Consider the following 24,416-nt stretch of genomic DNA (forward strand, 5'->3'; position numbering starts at 1 on the left):
CATTGGGAAGCTCCACAAGTTATTAGTTGTGATGCGTTAAGCCAATCAGATCCCCTAATGGGCACATCCTCAAATGGGCACATCTGTGCGCAGGCCAGGTAGCCTATAGGCCTACTTCTAAACTCAGCCTCCTCACTGTCAACGTCCTTATTTTCAGCAAACTTAACATGTGTAAATATTTGTATGAACATAACATTCAACTGAGACATAAACTGAACAAGTTCCACAGTCAGGTGACTAACATAAATGGAATAATCTGTCCCTGAACAAAGGGGGGTTCAAAAAGTAATAGTCAGTATCTGGTGTGGCCACCAGCTGCAATAAGTACTGCAGTGCATCTCCTCATGGACTGCACTAGATTTGCCAGCTCTTGCTGTGAGATTATACCCCACTCTTCCACCAAGGCACCTGCAATTTCCCGGACATTTCTGGGGGGAATGGCCCTAGCCCTCACCCTCCGATCCAACAGGTCCCTGACGTGCTCAATGGGATTGAGATCCGGGCTCTTCACAACATAGATGGCATCATGAGAAAGGAAAATTATGTGGATATATTGAAGCAACATCTCAAGACCTGAGTCAGGAAGTTAAAGCTTGGTCGAAAATGGGTCTTCCAAATGGACAATGACCCCAAGCATACTTCCAAAGTTGTGGTAAAATGGCTTAAGGACAACAAAGTCAAGGTATTGGAGTGGCCATCACAAGCCCTGACCTCAATCCAATAGACGATTTGTGGGCAGAACTGAAAAAGCGTGTGCGAGCAAGGAGGCCTACAAACCCGACTCAGTTACACCAGCTCTGTCAGTAGGAATGGGCCAAAATTCACCCAACTTATTGTGGGAAGCTTGTGGAAGGCTACCTGAAACATTTGACCCAAGTTAAACAATTTAAAGGCAATGCTAGCAAATACTAAATGAGTGTATGTAAACTTCTGACCCACTTGGGAATGTGATGAAATAAATAAATCATTCTCTCTACTATTATTCTGACATTTCACGTTCTTAAAATAAAGTGGAGATCCTAACTGACCTTAGACAGGGAATATTTACTAGGATTAAGTGTCAGGAATTGTGAAAAACTGAGTTTAAATGTATTTGGCTAAGGCATTTAGCCAAGACTCCTGAACAGGTAATCAAATGGCTATCCGGACTATTTGCATTGTGACCCCCCCCCCCCCAACCCCTCTTTTTATACTGCTGCTACTCTCTGTTTATCATATATGCATAATCACTTTAACCATATCTACGTGTGCATACTACCTCAATCAGCCTGACTAACCGGTGTCTGTATGTAGCCTCGCTACTTTTATAGCCTTGCTACTGTATATAGCCTGTCTTTTTTACTGTTTTAATTTTTTTACCTACCTATTGTTCACCTAATACTTCTTTTTTTGCACTATTGGTTAAAGCCTGTAAGTAAGCATTTCACTGTAAGGTCTACCTACACCTGTTGGATTCGGCGCACGTGACAAATAAACTTTGATTTGATTGTGTAAGTAAGCTTCCGACTTCAACTGTAAGTGTGCCTTGAATTCTAAATAAATGACCGACTGTGTCACCAGCAAAGGACCATCACACCACCACCTCCATGCTTCACTGTGGGAACCACACATGCAGAGATCATCCGTTTACTTACTCGGCGTCTCACAAAGACACAGCGGTTGGAACCAAAAATCGCATTTTGACTCATCAGACCAAAGGACAGATTTCCACCGGTCTAACGTCCATTGCTTGTGTTTCTTGTCCCAAGCAAGTCTTCTTTTGGTGTCCTTTTAGTAGTGGTTTCTTTGCAGCAATTCGTCCATGAAGGGCTGATTCATGCAATCTCCTCTGAACAGTTGATGTTGAGATGTGTCTGTTACTTGAACTCTGAAGCATTTATTTGGGCTGCAATTTCTGAGGCTGGTAACTCTATTGAACTTATCCTCTGCAGCAGAGGTAACTCTGGGTCTTCCTTTCCTGTGGCGGTCCTCATGAGAGCCAGTTTCATCATAGCTCTTGATGGTTTTTGCGACTGAATATTTCTTCAAGTGCAAAGTTCTTAATGTTCTGCATTGAGTGACCTTCATGTCTTAAAGTAATGATGGATTGTCGTTTCTCTTAGCCCTATTTGGCAAGAACAGCTCAAATAAGTAATCTTCTGTATACCCCCCCACCTTGTCACAACACAACTGATTGGCTCAAATGCATTAAAGATTTACAAATGTACTTTTATCAAGGTACACCTGTTAATTGAAAATGCATTCCAGGTGACTACTTTATGAGCTGGTTGAGAAAATGCCAAGAGTGTGCAAAGCGGTCATCAAGACAAGGTGGCTACTTGGAAGAATCTCAACTATAAAAGATGTGTCCAAACTTTTGACTGGTTGTGTGTAAAGTGCATTCAGAAAGTTTTCAGACCCCTTGACTTTCTTCACATTTTGTTACATTACAGCGTTATTCTAAAATGTGTTAAATCACTTTTTGTCTCCCCTCATCAATCTACAGTCAATACCTTCATAATGACAAAGCAAAAACAGGTTATATGTAAGTTTTAGTTGAGCAGTAACACAATCTCGGTTGACCAACAACCTGAAGACCAAACAATCGACCAGTTGTCTAATTGGGGTCGGCCCTACAGAGACGTTTAGACAACTTCTTGGTTGTGCAATCTCTTACTATATGTGTCGTCTTTGGTTTTGAGTTGGTAGCGGTTTTGTTTTGCTTTTTCTCACTTCTATCATGCTTTTCTACAAAGCAAGCTTCTCTTCCTTCTCTGTCTTTAAGTGCCTTCAGTAGTTATTTTCCCAACAACCTCAGTCTTTTTCTCTGAGTTATAGGATTTGATTCCTTCTTGATATTTTTTTTTCAATTGTTTGTAGTGAATTAGCGCTTGCAAGAAAGGCATTTCACTTGTGCATGTGACCATTAACTTAACTTGAACCACCGGTCTTTCCTCATGTTTTGAACTAGCTGATAGATTTGTTGATAAAACTCCAATCTGACTAGCTTGCCTAAACGCGTTGTTGTGCAATAAGAAAGTTTGTTGGCAAACAGAGAAGTAGGGTGTGTGTGCTGTCTCTCTCAGATTTGTTACAGGATTGGCCAAACATAAATGTCTGTAGAGTAGGGCCAGTCTTAAGCTAATATCATGCTCAAACATTGTGGAAAGGAAATTAGAAGCTCAGGACTGATTTGGTGATATGTTGTACAGTACCAGTATATCTGGACCAATAAGGAATGTTTAGAGATACTTCTCCCAAATGCACTAGACGTGGTTGTAATTTGCTCTTGGCAATACTTTGAGTTCGTAGCCTGTTTTCTGTCACCTAAACACTTCTCTGCAATATTTTACTGTTTCATCTAAAAACACTGCTAGTGTTTTATCACAACATTTTCGCATTCGCTTATTAATATATAGTAGCACAATCCCCAATAGGCTTTAACTTAGTGGGGCAAAAAAGTATTTAGTCAGCCACCAATTGTGCAAGTTCTCCCACTTAAAAAGATGAGAGGCCTGTAATTTTCATCATAGGTACACTTCAACTATGACAGACAAAATGACAAAAAACATCCAGAAAATAACATTGTAGGATTTTTTATGAATTTATTTGCAAATTATGGTGGAAAATAAGTATTTGGTCAATAACAAACGTTTATCTCAATACTTTGTCATTGCCAACAAAGGGTATATAAGAGGTCAAACGTTTTCTGTAAGTCTTCACAATGTTTTCACACACTGTTGCTGGTATTTTGGCCCATTCCTCCATGCAGATCTCCTCTAGAGCAGTGATGTTTTGAGGCTGTTGCTGGGCAACACGGACTTTCAACTCCCTCCAAAGATTTTCTATGGGGTTGAGATCTGGAGACTGGCTAGGCCACTCCAGGACCTTGAAATGCTTCTTACGAAGCCACTCCTTCGTTTCCCGGGCGGTGTGTTTGGGATCATTGTCATGCTGAAAGACCCAGCCATGTTTCATCTTCAATGCCCTTGCTGATGGAAGGAGGTTTTCACTCAAAATCTCACGATACATGGCCCCATTCATTCTTTCCTTTACACTGATCAGTCGTCCTGGTCCCTTTGCAGAAAAACAGCCCCAAAGCATGATGTTTCCACCCCCATGCTTCACAGTAGGTATGGGGTTCTTTGGATGCAACCCAGCATTCTTTGTCCTCCAAACATGTCGAGTTGAGTTTTTACCAAAGAGTTATATTTTGGTTTCATCTGACCATATGTCATTCTCCCAATCTTCTTCTAGATCATCCAAATGCTCTCTAGCAAACTTCAGACGGGCCTGGACATGTACTGGCTTAAGCAGGGGGACACGTCTGGCACTGCAGGATTTGAGTCCCTGGCGGCGTAGTGTGTTACTGATGGTAGGCTTTGTTACTTTGGTCCCAGCTCTCTGCAGGTCATTCACTAGGTCCCCCCGTGTGGTTCTGGGATTTTTGCTCACCGTTCTTGTGATCATTTTGACCCCACGGGGTGAGATTTTGCATGGATCCCCAGATCGAGGGAGATTAGTGAGATCAGTGGTCTTGTATGTCTTCCATTTCCTAATAATTGCTCCCACAGTTGATTTCTTCAAACCAAGCTGCTTACCTATTGCAGATTCAGTCTTCCCAGCCTGGTGCAGGTCTACAATTTTGTTTCTGGTGTCCTTTGACAGCTCTTTGGTCTTGGCCATAGTGGAGTTTGGAGTGTGACTGTTTGAGGTTGTGGACAGGTGTCTTTTATACTGATAACAAGTTCAAACAGGTGCCATTAATACAGGTAACGAGTGGAGGACAGAGGAGCCTCTTAAAGAAGAAGTTACAGGTCTGTGAGAGCCAGACATCTTGCTTGTTTGTAGGTGACCAAATACTTATTTTCCACCATAATTTGCAAATAAATTCATTAAAAATCCTACAATGTGATTTTCTGGATTTTTTTCCCCCTAATTTTGTCTGTCATAGTTGAAGTGTACCTATGATGAAATATTACAGGCCTCATCTTTTGAAGTGGGAAAACTTGCACAATTGGTGGCTGACTAAATACTTTTTTTGCCCCACTGTATAAGTGTATGAAATTTTCTAATTTTCAGCCTCCCACTTTTACCCATATATTTTTTTGCAACACAGGTTGTTGCACTGCTTTTTCACTGACCGCCAGGTACGGCTTAAAATTAGGCAGCCTTACTCTGTGTTTCCCCTTCAGACATGTTTGACGGAGCTCCTTCTCAATCTTTAGCACATTTACCCACAACACAAAGCAAGGCTTTAACCTGTTTCCCAGATAGGCAGTCCACTGTAAGCTAGATGGTGTCCTACAGTCATCTGTAATACTATTGAACACAGGGGTTAATGTTCTTGGTCACTGCAACGGAGTTCCATCATATAGGATTTTTTTTAAATACAAAAAATCATTGAAAAGCACTGGAATAGGTAAAACTTTGAAGTTTAATGGGGGCCCCCGAGTGGCGCTTTGACAAGGTTGTCAGGTGTACGCGTTTCCCCCAACACATTGGTGCGGCTGGCTTCCAGGTTAAGTGGGCATTGTGTCAAGAAGCAGTGCGGTTGGTTGTGTTGTGTTTTTCGGAGGACGTTACCCTCTCGACCTTCGCCTCTCCCGAGTTCGTACGGGAGTTGCAACGATGAGACAAGACTAACTACAAATTGTATACCATGAAAAGGGGGTAAAACATTTTTTGCAGTTTAATACATAATAATCCCTAAAAGCATAATGATTCATAACCTCTACCGTGGGAAAAAATAAATAAAAGTAAACTGGTCCCTGCAGACAATCAATCTTAGATCGACTTAAAGGAAAATACCACTCCAACTATATTTTGTTATTTGTTTCATTAGTCCTCTGATGCAACCCTAAAATGTTTTTCGTGTCAGCAATCAGTTTTCAAGTTACAGAACTTTCAAAATATCAGGAAGTGCCACAGTATGATGTTTTTTATTTTGGGTTCAACCCCTGTAAACATCTCTGGACCTGGGTAGTCAGGGCATTGTGAGGAATCCTGTGTCACCCCCAGGTGCTCTGTAATTTGCCATCTGGCCTTATCAACCCCTAAAACCAGCCAATGGTGTTATTGGCTGGATAGAGCTCACAACATGATACTTCCTTGTGATGCTTGGGGAGTAGTGAACTCTAGTTCAACTAGTAATTTAACTACATTTTGCAGTAGCTTCGTGGTAGTTTAACTAAATTCAAATCTAGGTAGTGTTTTCAGTTCACTGCAAAAAAAGTTTAGCTAACTACTGGAACTGCACACTACTTTTTTTGCAAAAAAATTAAATATGGGTGAAGTAGGCAATTTCCTTTTTTGGAACCAGACCTGCCTCGGACCTACTTGAAACTGTTTTTGTGTTCAAAAGGCTAAATTACACATTCTGTTAACTTATTACCCCAACGTGAACAGTTCTTGCAATTTGTAGTCTTGACATTTTCAGAATTACATATGATAATTTTTCACAAAGTAGTTTAGTGATGAGCTACGTTTCCAAAGTAACTTTTTAAATAAACTGTTTTTTTCTAATAGTAGCTTAACTTCTTCCAGTGTGAAATAATCGGTAGCTTGGTAAACTTTATTTTCAGAGTAGCTTCCCCAACACTGGGTGGTACTATTGTACGCATGCAGTTCCACGGGGTAATGTGATAGGTCACATGGTTTCATATCTCAGACAAAGAGAAGTGACTTCACCGATGCCGTGGGCATCTCCTACAGACTGTCAAGCCTTATATATTCCACATTATAAATCAAACAAATTGAAATAGTGAGGTGAAACATTTTTATTTTATGCTAATGTGGACTTGTGGTATCTTTGACTACAGTCCACAAAGCCTCTGTCACAATATTCCCAGGTGTCAATATATCATTCTGCTTAACATCGTGCATAAACAAACAAGGTATTTGCATGAGTGTATGTCAATTAATTACCTTCCCCTCTCTTCTATCTCAGGGAGAGGTCTGCAGCCACTCTGTCAGCCCAACTAAAGGACTCTTTGTGAGGGGTGGTCCTGCCGGTGTCAGCCAACCCTCCAGTCCCATGGCTGCCCCTGCCCACTCCCAGTCCCGGATCAGCCCTGGCTCATCCAGAACCATTTCCCCCTACCTCTCCACCCACCAGGTCCCCTCACCGCCCAAATCCCCCCTTTGCCTCAGCTTCAGTGGTATATTCCGCTCTTCGCCCAACTCATCATCCAACTCTAGCATCAAGCTCTTTTCTAGGACCAGGAAAGGTAATACAAATAAATGTATTTCAAAGAGCCGACTGTTTCCTGTATTTGCTGACAAACCTCAAGGCAGGAAGTTATCAGCATTATTGTGGTCTTAGACTTTGATTTTGACAGAATTATCAATGACTGAATTATGTGCAGACACACTGTAATAATATGGAATAAATACCATAGCAAACAGATGGCTCATCAAAAGAAAATGGCCCTAGACAGTCCTAGCGCATTAGTGCTAAAAAGCCCTGCAAGAGCTGTAGGGGGCAGCAGTCCCCTTCTGGAAAGCAAAAACAATGCAAACCTCACCATCTTATTGCCATGTCCTGAGAGCTCAGTGACCCATTGTGACCAAGACCATTCTGGGTCTTAAGCTTAGAGAGGGCCATACAGTATTATTCAAGGACTGCAGACAGATGTGCTTCCTTCCTTATTTAGACTCTTATCAGTGTCAACAACTTCCTTTTGGGGTTAAAATAAAAAGTGACAACATAGAGGGCTTTGTTTAGCTTATGTTTTCTGACTTTCATGGGTGGCCTCTAAAGCCAGAATGTCATATTGTCTTGCTGGCCTCTGGGATTCATTGAACTAGTCCAAGCACATGTTTTTCTAGCTAATCTCCATAGAATTATGAATTATTAGGACAAACTTACATTGTGAATGATACTATTGCATGTGACCACCAGAGTTAAGAGTCAACACGCCACCCTGGTAGTAATGTTGATTAGTATTTACTCTTTAAAACATTAGAAAGGCCTTGGACGACAGCTACAGTACTAAAGGAAACTGTAGATTTAATTAAAAAGAATTGAACAGTCATGACTGTTTAAACCAGTGTTATGATTATGACAGTGTTATGTAGCCTTTATGACTTTAGGTTTGAAGTTAACTGTTACCAAAATAATGACTGGTTGGAAGTGATTTGTTGAGTAGTAGAGAGTAGCTTCCTTGTCAAATGGCCAGAGTGCAGAGGTAACCGAAGGACTTAAGCTCTTCAGTCTCAGTACTTGTATAGTTAATGGTCTAATTAAAATCAGTCTGTTGTGCATAGAAATACTTTGGTTAAAACACCTAAAAGGGGAGTCACTTTCCCTGGCTGGTGTTCACCCATTCTTCCCAGTTCCTATGAAGTCTTGTTTGGCAGCATATAACGGAAAATTAAATCTGGGGCCAGGCCTTAGCTTGGGGCAAGCTCTGTTTTCTCCTGAAGATTAATATGGGTCACCAACAGTACTGAAACTCATACAGTGACTGGGGCCACGACTCTTGGAGGTTCATGGTGTATTTAAACTATTGTTGTTATCGAGCATCAGTTGCCACAAGAGTGTGCTATGCCCTGTTAATTTATTGCTCTCTTCCATCCATCACTTTATAAGAAATTGTTTGGGGCTTGGATGTCAAGAATTCTATATTTTCTACAGGGGCTTAAATGCATGGCATCTACTGACTTTTGGGTTTTATAATATAATAAGCTATTTGTACTCTTTCTCCCCCCTCCCCAGCGTAAAAACAATTGAGGTGTCATAGGAGCAGGTCAAAGTTAACACTTGACTGCATCTCCACATTCATGCTCTGCTGAACTGTTTGACTTGTTCGGGCTGATCAGTTGCATAACCATTTTAATGGATCTGGGGTAGTGTAGAAGCCAGTCAGAGTCATAACTAACTGGGTCATCACAGGGTGTGTGGCACCCATCTGATCAGATGACTCCACCGGCGCCAGGCCAAACCAGGGAAAGACCTTGGGGCGTCCCTTCAGTCAGCTGAGGATGGTTGAGGTGATCTGGGGCTGGGATCAGCACTTTTTAAAGGTCAGTCTTCCTGAGTTCGCTACAGTACTGGGACAGTGAACTGACCTAGCTGCCGCTCTGTGAGACAGAATGTTCCACTAGAAGTAGACACAGAGCCTTCACAAAGTATTCACACCCCTTTACTTTTTCCACATGTTGTATTACAGCCTGAAATGAAAATGGATTACGTTTGGGTGTTTGTGTCACTGGCCTACACACACTACCTCATAATGTCAAAGTAGAATTGTTTTTAATTTTTCCTTAACAAATGAATCAAAAATGAAAATCTGGATTGTTTTGAGTCTATTATTCAACCATTTTGCTATGGCAAGCCTAAATAAGTTCAGGAATAAAAATTAGCTTAACAGGTCACTTAAGTTGCATGGACTCAATAAAAGTGTTTAACATGATTATTTTGATTGACTACCTCCTCTCTGTACCCTACACATACAAGGTCTTTCTGTCGAGCAGTGAATTTCAAACACAGATTCAACCACAAAGACCAGAGGGCACCTATTGGTAGATGGGTAAAAAAAAATCAGACATTGAATATCCCTTTGAGAATGGTGAAGTTGTTAATTACACTTTGGATGGTGTATCAATACACCCAGTCACTACAGCGATACAGGCGTCCTTCCTAATTCACTTGGAAACAGCTCCGGGATTTCACTAAGGATGGATCAACATTTTAGTTACTCCACAATACTAACCTAATTGACAGAGTGAAAAGGAAGGAAGCCTGAACAGAATACAAATACTCAATCATTTTGTTTGCAACAAGACTCTAAAGTAATACTGCAAAGAATGTGGCAAAGCAAATCACACTTTGTATTCAGAACAAAATTGATGTTTAGGGCACATCCAATACAACACATCACTGAGTACCACACTATATTTTCAAGCATAGTGGTGGCTGCATCATGTTATGGGTATGCTTGTAATTGTGAAAGACTGGGGAGTTTTTCAGATACATTTTTTTTTTTAAATGGAATGGAGCTAAGCACAGGCAAAATCCTGAAGGAAAACCTGCTTCAGTCTGCTTTCCACCAGTTATGGCGAGATGAATTCACCTTTCAGCAAGACGACAACCTAAAACTACCAAATCTACGCTGTAGTTGCTTGGAAAAGACTTGGAAAAAGGGTTGTCTAGCAATGATCAACAACTAATTTGAGAGAGCTTAAAGAATTTTGAAAAGAATAATGTACAAATGTTTCACAATCTAGGTGTGGAAAGCTCTTAGACTTATCCAGAAAGACTCACAGCTGTAATCACTTCCAAAGGTGCTTCTACAAACTATTGTGAGTACTAAAGTAAATGAGATATTTCTGTATTTTAATTTTCAATACATTTGCAAAAATGTCTAATGTTTTCACCTTGTCATTATGGGGTATTGTGTGTAGATGGGTGAGAAACATCTATTTAAATTGAGGCTGTAGCAACAAAATGTGAAATAAGTCAAGCGGTATGAATACTTTCTGAAGCCACTATTATGACACCTTTTATTTTTATATAGATCAGGGATGAGCAACTTTGATGGGGGTCACAAATAAAACTGAATTTATCATGAGGGGGGCTGCAGTGCCCCCCTCCCACATTTTAGCAGCCCCCCTTGTGACAGTGAAGGTTTAAAAAAAAAAAAAAAAACGCTGTTTTCAAGTTCAGTCAATTGTGCACATTGTGCCATGGTGTAGAGAAAATGTTGCAGTTTTAAAGCAAGTTTACTGCAATTGTACACGTTTTGCCAAAGGGTGGAGGCAAATGTTTGCTGTGTTTTTTTTAATATGATAGTTGATGATCAATGGGCCCACCCCCGGCCGGTATTTCAACATTGCTTACAACGTTTACATAGCTATACTAACTTGGTGTAAAAATACTTTAAAGTTCTACTTAAGTTGTTTTTTTTGGGGGGTATCTGTACTTTACTATTTATTTTACTACTTTTACTTCACTACATTCCTTAAGAAAATATTGTATTTTACTCCATACGTTTCCCTTGATACCCAAAAGTACTTGTTACATTTTGAATGCTTAGCAGGACAGGACAATAGGACAATATTCACTCACTTATCAACCGAACATCCCCGGTCATTCCTACTGCCTCTGATCTGCCGGACTCATTAAACACACACATGCTTTCTGTAAATAAAAAAAACAAGGAAACGGTGCCATCTGGTTTCTTTACTTTTACTCGAGTATGACAGTTGCATACTTATTCCGCCACTGCTTACCAATCTAAAACAATTTAGCTGACATGGACAAATTGAGTGACTGCTGATGCACAACAACATTTAGAAATAACACCATGTATTCTATTATTGTAACTTGTTATTTTTGTGTGAAATAGATCCGCGGGCCTACAAGAGGGGGGCTTGTAGGATGCCAGTAGCCTTTCCCTGATTTAGATATAGTGTTATGAGTATGTACACGTGAAGACCGAGACAGATGTGAGTGGTGATTTGAATGTGTTCGTTGGAGTTGAGGGGGACGCAGACACTTAGCCAATCACTTTGTGTGTCCCTCCCAGGCTGGCCTCCTTTTATAGGCTGCTGAAATGCGTATTATTTTAGACGCCACCCACAGCTGCACCTGACGCCACTACTAGAGCTCTGCAGAGAGGGGAGCAAAATAGAGCAGAGCAAGAGACAGTCCAACCAAAACAGAGTGAGAGGAGGAGCAGAGTGAAATTCAGCAGAGCGAGTGAGCGAGAGGAAGAGGGCCTGTGCTACGCTGTGCATTATCACTTGGGAGTGTTGGACCTAGTCTCACACAGAATTTCCACACGTCCTATCTTTCTTTCCCTGCTTGTGAGCTGCCATAGACACCAATACCCTGAGAGCTTTCTGGACTCACTGAGACATTTTAATGAATGAGCTTACAGAAATAAGAAAATATCAGAAGAGATCCTTAACTTTCCAAGAAATGCAAGCATGAAGACCAACCATGTCTAAATGACAGATGGCACATCAATGGGAAGGAGAAGAGGCATCTCTTAACCAGAAGAACAGATCTACTCAGGAGAATAAAGAAGACCATCTAAGATAGCCCATTGACTGAAGAGGGCCCTCTAATCCAAAGCACATCCTGCTAGGAAAGGTTCAGCTCTTTCCAGAAGACCAACACAAGGGCATCCAGAGCTGGAAGAGTAGCCTTGCTCATGAGACTTTCAATAAGCTCCTGACTGGTAGGGAAAGACCCTTCTCCGGACATATCTTTAATTTCATTTTGGCACAGATCTTGTAATCTTTAACACATGTAGTTTTATTCTATTTAATAACATGGATCAGACGGAGTAGCTATTTCGTCACACTTTTGGGTAGTGGTGTTCTACAGTTGTGACTCGTCCCGGATGGTCATGGTTCATATTGGGTGTTGAAACCATCGCTTTAACCCGCTGGTGTCCATGAAGAGGTTTGGCAGCCTGAGGAGGAGTAAGAAGCGGAAGGAGCAGGACCTGCTAGCGGCAGGAAGACGCCAGTCAGAGCCACCATGTCTGCCTGGTAATGTCTGGGTTCGCATGATCACACTACTTCAAGTGTCTATAAAAGTGTGTAACTGCATAGTATATGAGGGGCCACAAGCCCTAAGATAGTGCATGTTGAACGGAGAGGAGAAAAAAAACACGGAAATCAAGCTGCAGTGGCAGCTGTACAGATAACTCATCCAAAGGCTTTTGACTTCTCAAACAAGGCAGAAAGCCAGTAGTAGTGTGTGGGTAAAATCACCAGCGAAGACTAGCCATGGGGGGAAAAAGGTATATTACAACCTAATGTGTTGTGATAATTGCGTTGTTTGCTCTGTAACCTGTTAGTTCATATATATATATATATATATATATATCTCGATCACACACTACCTTTCAAAAGTTTGGGTCAATTAGAAATGTCCTTGATTTTGAAAGAAAAGGAAACAAAATGTTGTCCATTTTAAAATAACATCAAATTGATCAGAAATACAGTTTAGACATTGTTAATGACCATTGTTGCTGGAAATGGCTATTTGGGGGGGTTAATGGAATATCTACATAGTGGGCCTCTGTACGCCTATCAGCAACCATCACTCCTGTGTTCCAATGGAACATTGTGTTAGCTAATCCAAGTTTCTCATTTTAAAAGGCTAATTGATTATTAGAAAACCCTTTTGCAATTATGTTAGCACAGCTGAAAACTGTTGTTCTCGTTAAAAAAGCAATAAAACTGACCTTTAGACTAGTTGAGTATCTGGAGCATCAACATTTGTGGGTTTGATTACAGGCTCAAAATGGCCAGAAACAAAATACTTTCTTCTGAAACTCGTCAGTCTGTCCTTGTTCTGAGAAATGAATGAGTGATGGTTGCTGATAATGGGCCTCTGTACGCCTATGTAGATATTCCATAAAAAAAATCTGGGCCTTGCATTGCAGTGCTAGCTGTGCCACCAGAGACTCTTGTTTCGCGCCCAGGCTCTGTTGCAGCCGGCCGCGACCGGGAGGTCTGTGGGGCAACACACAATTGGCCTAACGTCGTCCGGGTTAGGGAGGGTTTGGCCGGTAGGGATATCCTTGTCTCATCGCGCACCTGCGACTAATGTGGCGCTGGTGCGCCAGGTGCACGGTGTTTCCCCTGACACATTGATGCGGCTGGCTTCCGGGTTGGATGCGCGCTGTGTTAAAGAAGCAGTGCGGCTTGGTTGGGTTGTGTTTCGGAGGACGCATGGCTTTCGACCTTCGTCTCTCCCGAGCCCGTACGGGAGTTGTAGCGATGAGACAAGATAGTAACTACTAACAATACCATGAAATTGGGGAGAAAAGGGGGTAAAATTCAAAATAAAACAAAAATCTGCCGTTTCCAGCTACAATAGTCATTTACAACATTAACAATGTCGACACTGTATTTCTGATCAATTTGATGTTATATTAATGGACAGAAAATGTGCTTATCTTTCAAAAACAAGGACATTTCTAAGTGACCCCAAACTTTTGAACGTGTGTGTGTGTACAGGCCTAAGGTCGAGACAATAAGAAGACAGTGGCAGAATAAATTTAACCACACCTTTTTGTTTCATTACAAAACCGGAGAGCAACATCTGTCTGGTGAAGTCCACAAAACATATTCATGGTCAAGCAAGTGAATGTTTCCACTAAACAACTATGGATTTAGAACCACAGAGTTACCGCAAGTCACAAAGAAAACAAGTGCCGTTTCCGCTATTCAAGCATTATTTCAACATCATCTAATCGCCTATGCTTAGTCTAATACAGTGAGAACTAAAAGATACCATAAACGATTTAGTCCAAACAACGTAAGCTAAATATGATGCGGCTGTCCCTGGCACTGATGTGTACGCATGCAAGTAGAAAAAAAACGTGTTGACCCGCCCTACTTGTGGAGAGATGGCAATTCCATTATTTTTCTTGTTGCCTAAACACGCTTTTAGTTTTTGTTTCCCTAGGCTACCTAGCTAAAACACTTGCCCGCTAGCCTAACTTCCTTTCATGATCCGCCAGGTCAGCTAATTAACATTAGCATACTACATCTAGCTTCCATCCTCTCAGGCCAGGCACAATGTATGAATTTATGGTTGGATCAGAATCACTGTTACAATCATTGGCCAGTACAGAGAATTAAGTAAAACCACAAGTCCAAATCCAGATCTTCAACCATGGCTAATTTAGGTTAGGGATGATTTTGGTTAGCTAGCTAGCTGAGGAGGACAACGACACAACGAGATGCAGCAATTCAAGTTTTTTTCTGTCAATTACTTTTGGCTTCTGATGTGATTGGTGTGAAGCCAAATCTAAACTTCCCTTTTTTGGTGCGCCAGGACCATTCACAGCTGAACTCACTCAGTTTAGCTCAACAATGATTGGCTATTATTTTTTACTTTTTTATCAAGAGAGGCCAAATGCTTGCTGGCTTCCCTTGCATTCAATGCCACGAGCAGCAACAATGTCATTCTCTTTTTGACCAGACCGCATCAGATAGATTGACTACACATACTGAGACAGAGGGGCACTGTTTCATTCGCTTGGATACTTTCTCTGGTGAGATACATTCAGCCTCTTGCAAATTGAAGGACTTTTATAAAACACAGAGACGAAGGACACATTATTTGTATGTTTCTTCTTGGTCAACATTTTTGGGAAGCCTGGCTTCCCTTGAAAACCATGCATATATGCTGCAGAAAGTTAACACAACATATCATGCCATATCATGCCCCGTCACCTTATTATTTCGGCCACTTACATAACGAGCAAGTTTCAGTTAGGGGTTTCATTAACGCAGAAATCTTTGTTTTTCACGCAGGAAAAAGATCAAATCTAAAATCAGATCTAAAATGCTAATTGTAAATGTGTGCTCCGCATCAGACACATTTTGTGCTTCAGTTGCACTTTTCCACTCGGCTGACAATTCACGAACGGGCATTCTATCAGCAGACAGAGCTCTGACTGATATATATGTAGCTACTTTTTGCTGCTACTTTTCTCACTGTAGCCAGCCTACTTTTCTCACTGTAGCCAGCCTGCTTTTCTCACTGTAGCCAGCCTGCTTTTCTCACTGTAGCCAGCCTGCTTTTCTCACTGTAGCCAGCCTGCTTTTCTCACTGTAGCCAGCCTGCTTTTCTCACTGTAGCCAGCCTGCTTTTCTCACTGTAGCCAGCCTGCTTTTCTCACTGTAGCCAGCCTGCTTTTCTCACTGTAGCCAGCCTGCTTTTCTCACTGTAGCCAGCCTGCTTTTCTCACTAGCCAGCCTACTTTTCTCCGGTAAAATGCCAGATTCACTTTTAAACAAAACAATTGGAAATGTATCTGGCTACATTCTATGATAAAGATTAGAAATATGATGCCCATGCATTTTTTTTCTAAAAAAAATACCTTGCTTTTTCTTTGCAAGGTAATTTACTTGTGTGGCTGCCAGCCAAATAGTGTTGCAGTTCTGTTGTCATCTGATGACCACAATTAAGCTATTTTCTGCAGGACGTGTTGCACTAATGTATTTTCTGTGAAGGAAAACTATAGTTGTACGTCCTTAATCACTCTATTGAAGCAAAAAAAACTTGATATTCAATAAACGTTCCATAAACGTGACCATTGTCAATACATACCTGGACTCTCCTGCTCCAGCTTTCTCCTGTTGTGCTATTTACAAACAAACACATTACTGTTTCAACCGATCTGGGGAACTACGGTAAGCTTCATAATGTCAAATAATGTGACAGGTGAAATGAAGAGCACAATCTGCTTAATCTCCCAAATATTAAAATGTATTGAAAAAGGTGGATTATTAATCATGGAATATCAGTTGGACTCAGTCAGAATAAATGTTTCTTATCCGAGCAGTTAAATTAATCCTCTACTGATTCAATAGTAGTACAGTATCAACAGCATCCATTTTGTAACTAGTGCAGTAAGGTAGACATCACTCTGACCCCCTGTTTATCTGGACAGTAAAAACAGCATTCATTTTGTAATTAACACAGCACCTACATACAGGGCTGCTGACAGCTGAGGTATTTATGACTGGTGTCCCTCAGGTTTAAGACAGGGGGCTCTCGTTTCAGTCGCATAAAACGCCTAAAGTAGAGAGGATTAGTGTGTTGAGTGAAGCAGTAGCCAGGCAATTGGGAGTGTAACTAAGACTGCAGAAATTTGTGTTTTCTTGGAGCGTTATACATTTGTGAATATGTAGATTTGTAGATTGTAGGAATACAATTTAACAACAAAAATACAGTGAGGATATGAGAAATAGCCTGACGGTTAGAGCGTTGGGCCAGTAACCGAAAGGGCACTAGTTTGACTCCCAGAGCCAACAAGGTGAAAAATTTGATGTGCCCTTGAGCAAGGCAATTAACTGTAATTGTGGAGACCCTGGCCGTGACCCTACTCTGAGTGGGATATGGAAAAAACACATTTCCAATTCACACATCTGTACATGTGAAATAGGACAGATGAAGGCACCCACATTATTATTATTATTATTATTATTATTATTATTATTAAATATGGCAATTTCTGGATATATTATTTCTTCTTAAAATGTGAGTATGAAATATACTTCCAGTACTGTATAAAAAACACAACAGTAAACCAACATGTTTTGACTTTTTATATTAACTTTAACTATTAACTAAATCAAGATATAGATTGATCTCATTTTTTTTCTGGAATAAATAGAATGGTAATTCATAGTCCTTCAACTTGAACATGGTGATAATCCAACTCTGTTATTCTTTGCCCACATTGGCTAGTCTCGGTGGAATCGTCGCTGCTCTATTTTGGAACGTTAAACTATATGAAAATAGACAGTGGCCCGGCTGGCGGTGGCGCCTCTCCATCCAGAGTCTCAGGGAGAGGGCAGCCTGGTATCAAATGTCAGTCGGTGATGCATCAGGAGACATGATGCTTGAGTCAATACATTGCATTCAGTGCAAAAACATATGTGGCAGACAGACATATACAGATGTATTGCCAGCAGCATACCACCCTGCATCCCACTGCTGGCTTGCTTCTGAAGCTAAGTAGTGTTGGTCCCTGGATGGGAGACCAGATGCTGCTGGAAGTGGTGTTGGAAAGCCAGTAGGAGGCACCCTTTCCTCTGGTCTAAAAAAATATCCCAATGATTGGGGACATTGCCCTGTGTAGGGTGCTGTCTTTTGGATGGGACGTTAAACGGGGTGTCCTGACTCTCTGTGGTCACCAAAGATCTCATGGCATGTATTGTAAGAGTAGGGGTGTTAATTCCGGTGTCCTGGCTAAATTCCTAATCTGGTCTTCATACTATCACGGTCACCTAAACATCCCCAGTTTACAATTGTCCTGTTCACCCCCCCCCCTCTCCCCTGTAACTATTCCCCAGGTTGTTGCTGTAAATGAGAATATGTTCTCAGTCAACTTACCTGGTAAAATAAGGGTTAAATAAAAAATAATAATAAAATATATAGTTTCTAGAACTGCAGTATATAGTTTCTAGAACTGCAAGACCATTGTGTCCAATTGAGGTCAAACATGCTTTTGGGCCGATTGACTTCAAATTTCATATGCCAGGTCATGACGGTCCCCCGGTCACATGTATAATTTGGGAAGATTCAACCCTCTTAATCGTTCGAAATGGCCCCTACAACCCCCAATTAAGTCAATTATTTTATCACAGGAAATTAAATTACTCTCTTTAAGGGACTCTCTTTAACAATGCCCTGAGTTTCAAGTCTTTGCGTTAAGAATTTACCATTCTACAGAGGATGGAACATGGAAGACAGTGTTTTTGTGTAACTGCAGGGAGAGAGACCATGTTGAGGATGAATTAAGCCACTACCTATTAACACAGGGCATCCCTATAAGGTCACAATGGGGTATGTTAGCTAGCTATATCACAGTCCACTGGGCATCATGGTTATGTAAGCAGTGTAGGTGATGATTTTCTATGGAAGAAAGGCCTTGTTCTCTGTGGGACCAATTTTGAACTGTGAAGAGTTCATTTCACATGGTCAGGTGTAGGCTTGCGTTCATCGGGAGCGTCTGCTGAATGTTCCCATACTTGAATTGTATTTCTAGCCTCAACCGTTTTGCCAATGTCACTCAAAAGCACCTTAACTCCGCTTCAAGTGAGGCATACCTTTCTGCCATGTAGTGTTAATAATTGTTAATTGGGTTAGGGTTATGTCAATTTAGATTTCAAGTCCTCATCCCGGCTCAACCGGTTCTTAACTGACTTGCATTGTTAAATAAAGGTTCAAACAAATATAATAATATATCTCCCTAACCCTGGCCTTTTCTCAATTAGATTTGCTCACCTGCTTCCTTTCTAATCCGTCCTCTCTAGCCTTCTTTTGGAAAAGGTCAAAGTTAATCGAGGAGTGAACATGGATGGAAATGCACTTCCCCACTCGCATGTCATCAGGCTGTTACGGTGCGTGAATGAGGACCCAAAAGCGAATTAATGTAAACAGAGCTTCTTTAATAACCAAACATAGGTAGGCTCAGATGGACCGACAGATTCCGACAGGACAGGACAAGGTTGCAGCAAACATGACGATAGTCTGGTTCAGGCATGACTAACACAAAACAAGAATCCGACAAAGACAGGAGCAGAAAGAGAGAGAGATATAGGGACCTAATCAGAGGGAAAAAGGGAACAGGTGGGAAAAGGGGTGAACGAGGTAGTCAGAGAAGACAAGGGACAGCTGGGGGAAAGAGGGGGAGAAAAGGTAACCTAACACGACCAGCAGAGGGAGACAGGGTGAAGAGAAAGGACAGAAACAAGACACAACATGACAGTACATGACAGTACCCCCCCACTCACCGAGCGCCTCCTGGCGCACTCGAGGAGGAAGCCTGGCGGCAACGGAGGAAATCATCGATCAGCGCACGGTCCAGCACGTCCCGAGAGGGAACCCAACTCCTCTCCTCAGGACCGTACCCCTCCCAATCTACTAGGTACTGATGACCACGGCCCCGAGGACGCATGTCCAAAATCCTACGGACCCTGTAGATGGGTGCGCCCTCGACAAGGATGGGGGGGGGGGGGGAGACGAGCGGGGGCGCGAAGAACGGGCTTGACACAGGAGACATGGAAGACCGGGTGGACGCGACGAAGATATCGCGGCAGAAGAAGTCGCACTGCGACAGGGTTAATGATTTGAGAAATACGGAACGGACCAATGAACCGCGGGGTCAACTTGCGAGAAGCGGTCTTAAGGGGAAGGTTCTGAGTGGAGAGCCAAACTCTCTGACCGCGACAATATCTTGGACTCTTAGTTCTACGCTTATTAGCAGCTCTCACAGTCTGCGCCCTATAACGGCAAAGTGCAGACCTGACCCTCTTCCAGGTGCGCTCGCAACGTTGGACAAAAGCCTGAGCGGAGGGGACGCTGGACTCGGCGAACTGAGATGAGAACAGCGGAGGCTGGTACCCGAGGCTACTCTGAAAAGGAGATAGCCCGGTCGCAGACGAAGGAAGCGAGTTGTGGGCGTATTCTGCCCAGGGGAGCTGTTCTGACCAAGACGCAGGGTTGCGAAAAGAAAGACTGCGTAAGATGCGACCAATAGTCTGATTGGCCCGTTCTGCTTGACCGTTAGACTGGGGGTGAAAGCCGGAAGAGAGACTGACGGAAGCCCCAATCAAACGGCAAAACTCCCTCCAAAATTGAGACGTGAATTGCGGACCTCTGTCCGAAACGACGTCTGACGGAAGGCCATGAATTCTGAAAACATTCTCGATGATGATTTGTGCCGTCTCTTTAGCAGAAGGAAGCTTAGCAAGGGGGATAAAATGAGCCGCCTTAGAGAACCTGTCGACAACCGTAAGAATAACAGTCTTCCCCGCTGACGAAGGCAGTCCGGTGACAAAATCTAAGGCGATGTGAGACCACGGTCGAGAGGGAATGGGAAGCGGCCTGAGACGGCCGGCAGGAGGGGAGTTACCGGACTTAGTCTGCGCGCAGACCGAACAAGCAGCCACGAAGCGACGCGTGTCATGCTCCCGGGTGGGCCACCAAAAACGCTGGCGAATGGAAGCAAGCGTACCCCGAACGCCAGGGTGGCCGGCTAACTTGGCAGAGTGAGCCCACTGAAGAACGGCCAGACGAGTAGGAACGGGAACGAAAAGAAGGTTCCTAGGACAGGCGCGCGGCGACGGAGTTTGAGTGAGTGCTTGCTTTACCTGCCTCTCAATTCCCCAGACAGTCAACCCGACAACACGCCCCTCAGGGAGAATCCCCTCGGGGTCAGTGGAGGCTACTGAAGAACTGAAGAGACGAGATAAAGCATCAGGCTTGGTGTTCTTAGAGCCCGGACGATAAGAAATCACGAACTCGAAACGAGCGAAAAACAGCGCCCAGCGCGCCTGACGCGCATTAAGTCGTTTGGCAGAACGGATGTACTCAAGGTTCCTATGGTCAGTCCAAACGACAAAAGGAACGGTCGCCCCCTCCAACCACTGTCGCCATTCGCCTAGGGCTAAGCGGATGGCGAGCAGTTCGCGGTTTCCCACATCATAGTTACGTTCCGACGGCGACAGGCGGTGAGAAAAATACGCGCAAGGGTGGACCTTGTCGTCAGAGAGGGAGCGCTGAGAAAGAATGGCTCCCACGCCCACCTCTGACGCGTCAACCTCGACAACGAACTGTCTAGTGACGTCAGGTGTAACAAGGATAGGTGCGGATGTAAAACGATTCTTGAGGAGATCAAAAGCTCCCTGGGCGGAAACGGACCACCTAAAGCACGTCTTGACAGAAGTAAGGGCTGTGAGAGGGGCTGCCACCTGACCGAAATTACGGATGAAACGACGATAGAAGTTCGCGAAGCCGAGAAAGCGCTGCGGCTCGACGCGTGACTTAGGGACGGGCCAATCAATGACAGCTTGGACCTTAGCGGGATCCATCTTAATGCCTTCAGCGGAAATAACAGAACCGAGAAATGTGACGGAGGAGGCATGAAAAGAGCACTTCTCAGCCTTCACAAAAAGACAATTCTCTAAAAGGCGCTGGAGGACACGTCGAACGTGCTGAACATGAATCTGGAGTGAGGGTGAAAAAATCAGGATATCGTCAAGGTAAACGAAAACAAAGATGTTCAGCATGTCTCTCAGGACATCATTGACTAATGCCTGAAAGACAGCTGGAGCGTTAGCGAGGCCGAAAGGAAGGACCCGGTATTCAAAGTGCCCTAACGGAGTGTTAAACGCCGTCTTCCACTCGTCCCCCTCCCTAATGCGCACGAGATGGTAAGCGTTACGAAGGTCCAACTTAGTGAAAAACCTGGCTCCCTGCAGGATCTCGAAGGCTGAAGACATAAGAGGAAGCGGATAACGATTATTCACTGTTATGTCATTCAGCCCTCGATAATCTATGCAGGGGCGCAGGGACCCGTCCTTCTTCTTAACAAAAAAAAACCCCGCTCCGGCGGGAGAGGAGGAGGGGACTATGGTACCGGCGTCAAGAGCTACAGACAAATAATCTTCGAGAGCCTTACGTTCGGGAGCCGACAGAGAGTATAGTCTACCCCGGGGGGGAGTGGTTCCCGGAAGGAGATCAATACTACAATCATACGACCGGTGTGGAGGAAGAGAGGTGGCCCTGGACCGACTGAACACCGTGCGCAGATCGTGATATTCCTCCGGCACCCCTGTCAAATCACCAGGCTCCTCCTGTGAAGAAGAGACAGAGGAAACAGGAGGGATAGCAGACATTAAACATTTCACATGACAAGAGACGTTCCAGGAGAGGATAGAATTACTAGACCAATTAATAGAAGGATTATGACAAACTAGCCAGGGATGGCCCAAAACAACAGGTGTAAAAGGTGAACGAAAAATTAAAAAAGAAATGGTTTCGCTATGATTACCAGAAACAGTGAGGGTTAAAGGTAGCGTCTCACGCTGAATCCTGGGGAGAGGACTACCATCCAGGGCGAACAAGGCCGTGGACTCCCTTAACTGTCTGAGAGGAATGTCATGTTCCCGAGCCCAGGTCTCGTCCATAAAACAGCCCTCCGCCCCAGAGTCTATTAAGGCACTGCAGGAAGCTGACGAACCGGTCCAGCGTAGATGGACCGACAAGGTAGTGCAGGATCTTGAAGGAGAGACAGAAGTAGTAGCGCTCACCAGTAGCCCTCCGCTTACTGATGAGCTCTGGCTTTTACCGGACATGAAGTGACAAAATGACCAGCAGAACCGCAATAGAGACAGAGGCGGTTGGTGATTCTCCGTTCCCTCTCCTTAGTCGAGATGCGGATACCTCCCAGCTGCATAGGCTCAGCACCCGAGCCGGCAGAGGAAGATGGTAGTGATGCGGAGAGGGGGGCAACGGAGAACGCGAGCTCCTTTCCACGAGCTCGGTGACGAAGATCAACCTGTCGCTCAATGCGAATAGCGAGTTCAATCAAGGAATCCACGCTGGAAGGAACCTCCCGGGAGAGAATCTCATCCTTAACCTCTGCGCGGAGACCCTCCAGAAAACGAGCGAGCAAAGCCGGCTCGTTCCAGCCACTGGAGGCAGCAAGAGTGCGAAACTCAATAGAGTAGTCTGTTATGGATCGATTACCTTGACATAGGGAAGACAGGGCCCTGGAAGCCTCCTCCCCAAAAACAGATCGATCAAAAACCCGTATCATCTCCTCCTTAAAGTCCTGATACTGGTTAGTACACTCAGCCCTTGCCTCCCAGATTGCCGTGCCCCACTCACGAGCCCGTCCAGTAAGGAGAGATATGACGTAGGCGACACGAGCAGTGCTCCTGGAGTAAGTGTTGGGCTGGAGAGAAAACACAATATCACACTGGGTGAGGAACGAGCGGCATTCAGTGGGCTCCCCAGAGTAACACGGCGGGTTATTGATTCTGGGCTCCGGAGATTCGAAAGCCCTGGAAGTGGCCGGTGGATCGAGGCGGAGATGGTGAACCTGTTCTGTGAGGTTGGAGACTTGGGTGGCCAGGGTCTCAACGGCATGTCGAGCAGCAGACAATTCCTGCTCGTGTCTGCCTAGCATCGCTCCCTGGATCTCGACGGCTGAGTGGAGAGGATCCGAAGTCGCTGGGTCCATTCTTGGTCGGATTCTTCTGTTACGGTGCGTGAATGAGGACCCAAAAGCGAATTAATGTAAACAGAGCTTCTTTAATAACCAAACATAGGTAGGCTCAGATGGACCGGCAGATTCCGACAGGACAGGACAAGGTTGCAGCAAACATGACGATAGTCTGGTTCAGGCATGACTAACACAAAACAAGAATCCGACAAAGACAGGAGCAGAAAGAGAGAGAGATATAGGGACCTAATCAGAGGGAAAAAGGGAACAGGTGGGAAAAGGGGTGAACGAGGTAGTCAGAGAAGACAAGGGACAGCTGGGGGAAAGAGGGGGAGAAAAGGTAACCTAACACGACCAGCAGAGGGAGACAGGGTGAAGAGAAAGGACAGAAACAAGACACAACATGACAGTACATGACACAGGCAAATGTCCTTTTATAGGGGTGGATCCCCAAATAAATGTGTAAAGTGATCAAAACAAATTCAGTTAGTTTTGAAAGAGACATTTTAGAGAAACCAATAAGTAGCATATTGATTTTAAACGTGTGCATGTTTTTCTCTGACAAAGCAAAAGCTGATTCAAAGGGTGTGTGGCAGATTTCAAAACTCTGATCCACATGAGCATCCTCGATGAAAGGTGGCTATCAAGGAGGGGAGGGACAAAAAACGTATCCAGAACGCTGCAGCCCGCCTGGTTTTCCACCTTCCCAAGTTCTCTCGTCACACCCACTCCTTTGTACACTCGCATCCACTACAAGACCATGGTACTTACCTACGGAATAGCAAGAGGAACTGCCCCTCCCTACCTTCAAGCTATGCTCAAACCCTACTCTCCGAGCACTCCATTCTGCCACCTCAGGTCTCTTGGCCATCCCACTCCTTTGAGAGAGCAGCTCCCACCCAGCCCAGTCCAAGATGTTCTCGGTCCTGGCACCCCAAT

The 24,416-nt window shown here is 43.7% G+C and overlaps 1 protein-coding gene across 7 annotated transcripts in view; it reads left to right on the top strand.

Annotated features, from left to right (window-relative positions):
• LOC110530403 (5'-AMP-activated protein kinase subunit gamma-2) overlaps positions 1–24,416 on the top strand; it is a 43,450-nt gene that overhangs the window by 3,775 nt on the left and 15,259 nt on the right. For 6 of the 7 annotated variants that reach the window (XR_002474524.2, XR_005052936.1, XR_002474523.2 and 3 more), the window contains one exon: positions 6,929–7,208. Coding sequence is in view for 4 of the 7 variants with exons in the window: in XM_021613425.2 (XP_021469100.2) it covers positions 6,929–7,208 (280 nt within the window). In the remaining 3 variants the exon portion in view is untranslated. Of the gene's footprint in view, positions 1–6,928; positions 7,209–10,342; positions 12,484–24,416 lie in introns of those variants that run through there. The other variant, XM_021613427.2, reaches the window with a different exon arrangement.

Source organism: Oncorhynchus mykiss, chromosome 8 (assembly GCF_013265735.2).
Source record: "Oncorhynchus mykiss isolate Arlee chromosome 8, USDA_OmykA_1.1, whole genome shotgun sequence".
Lineage (NCBI taxonomy): Eukaryota > Metazoa > Chordata > Actinopteri > Salmoniformes > Salmonidae > Oncorhynchus > Oncorhynchus mykiss.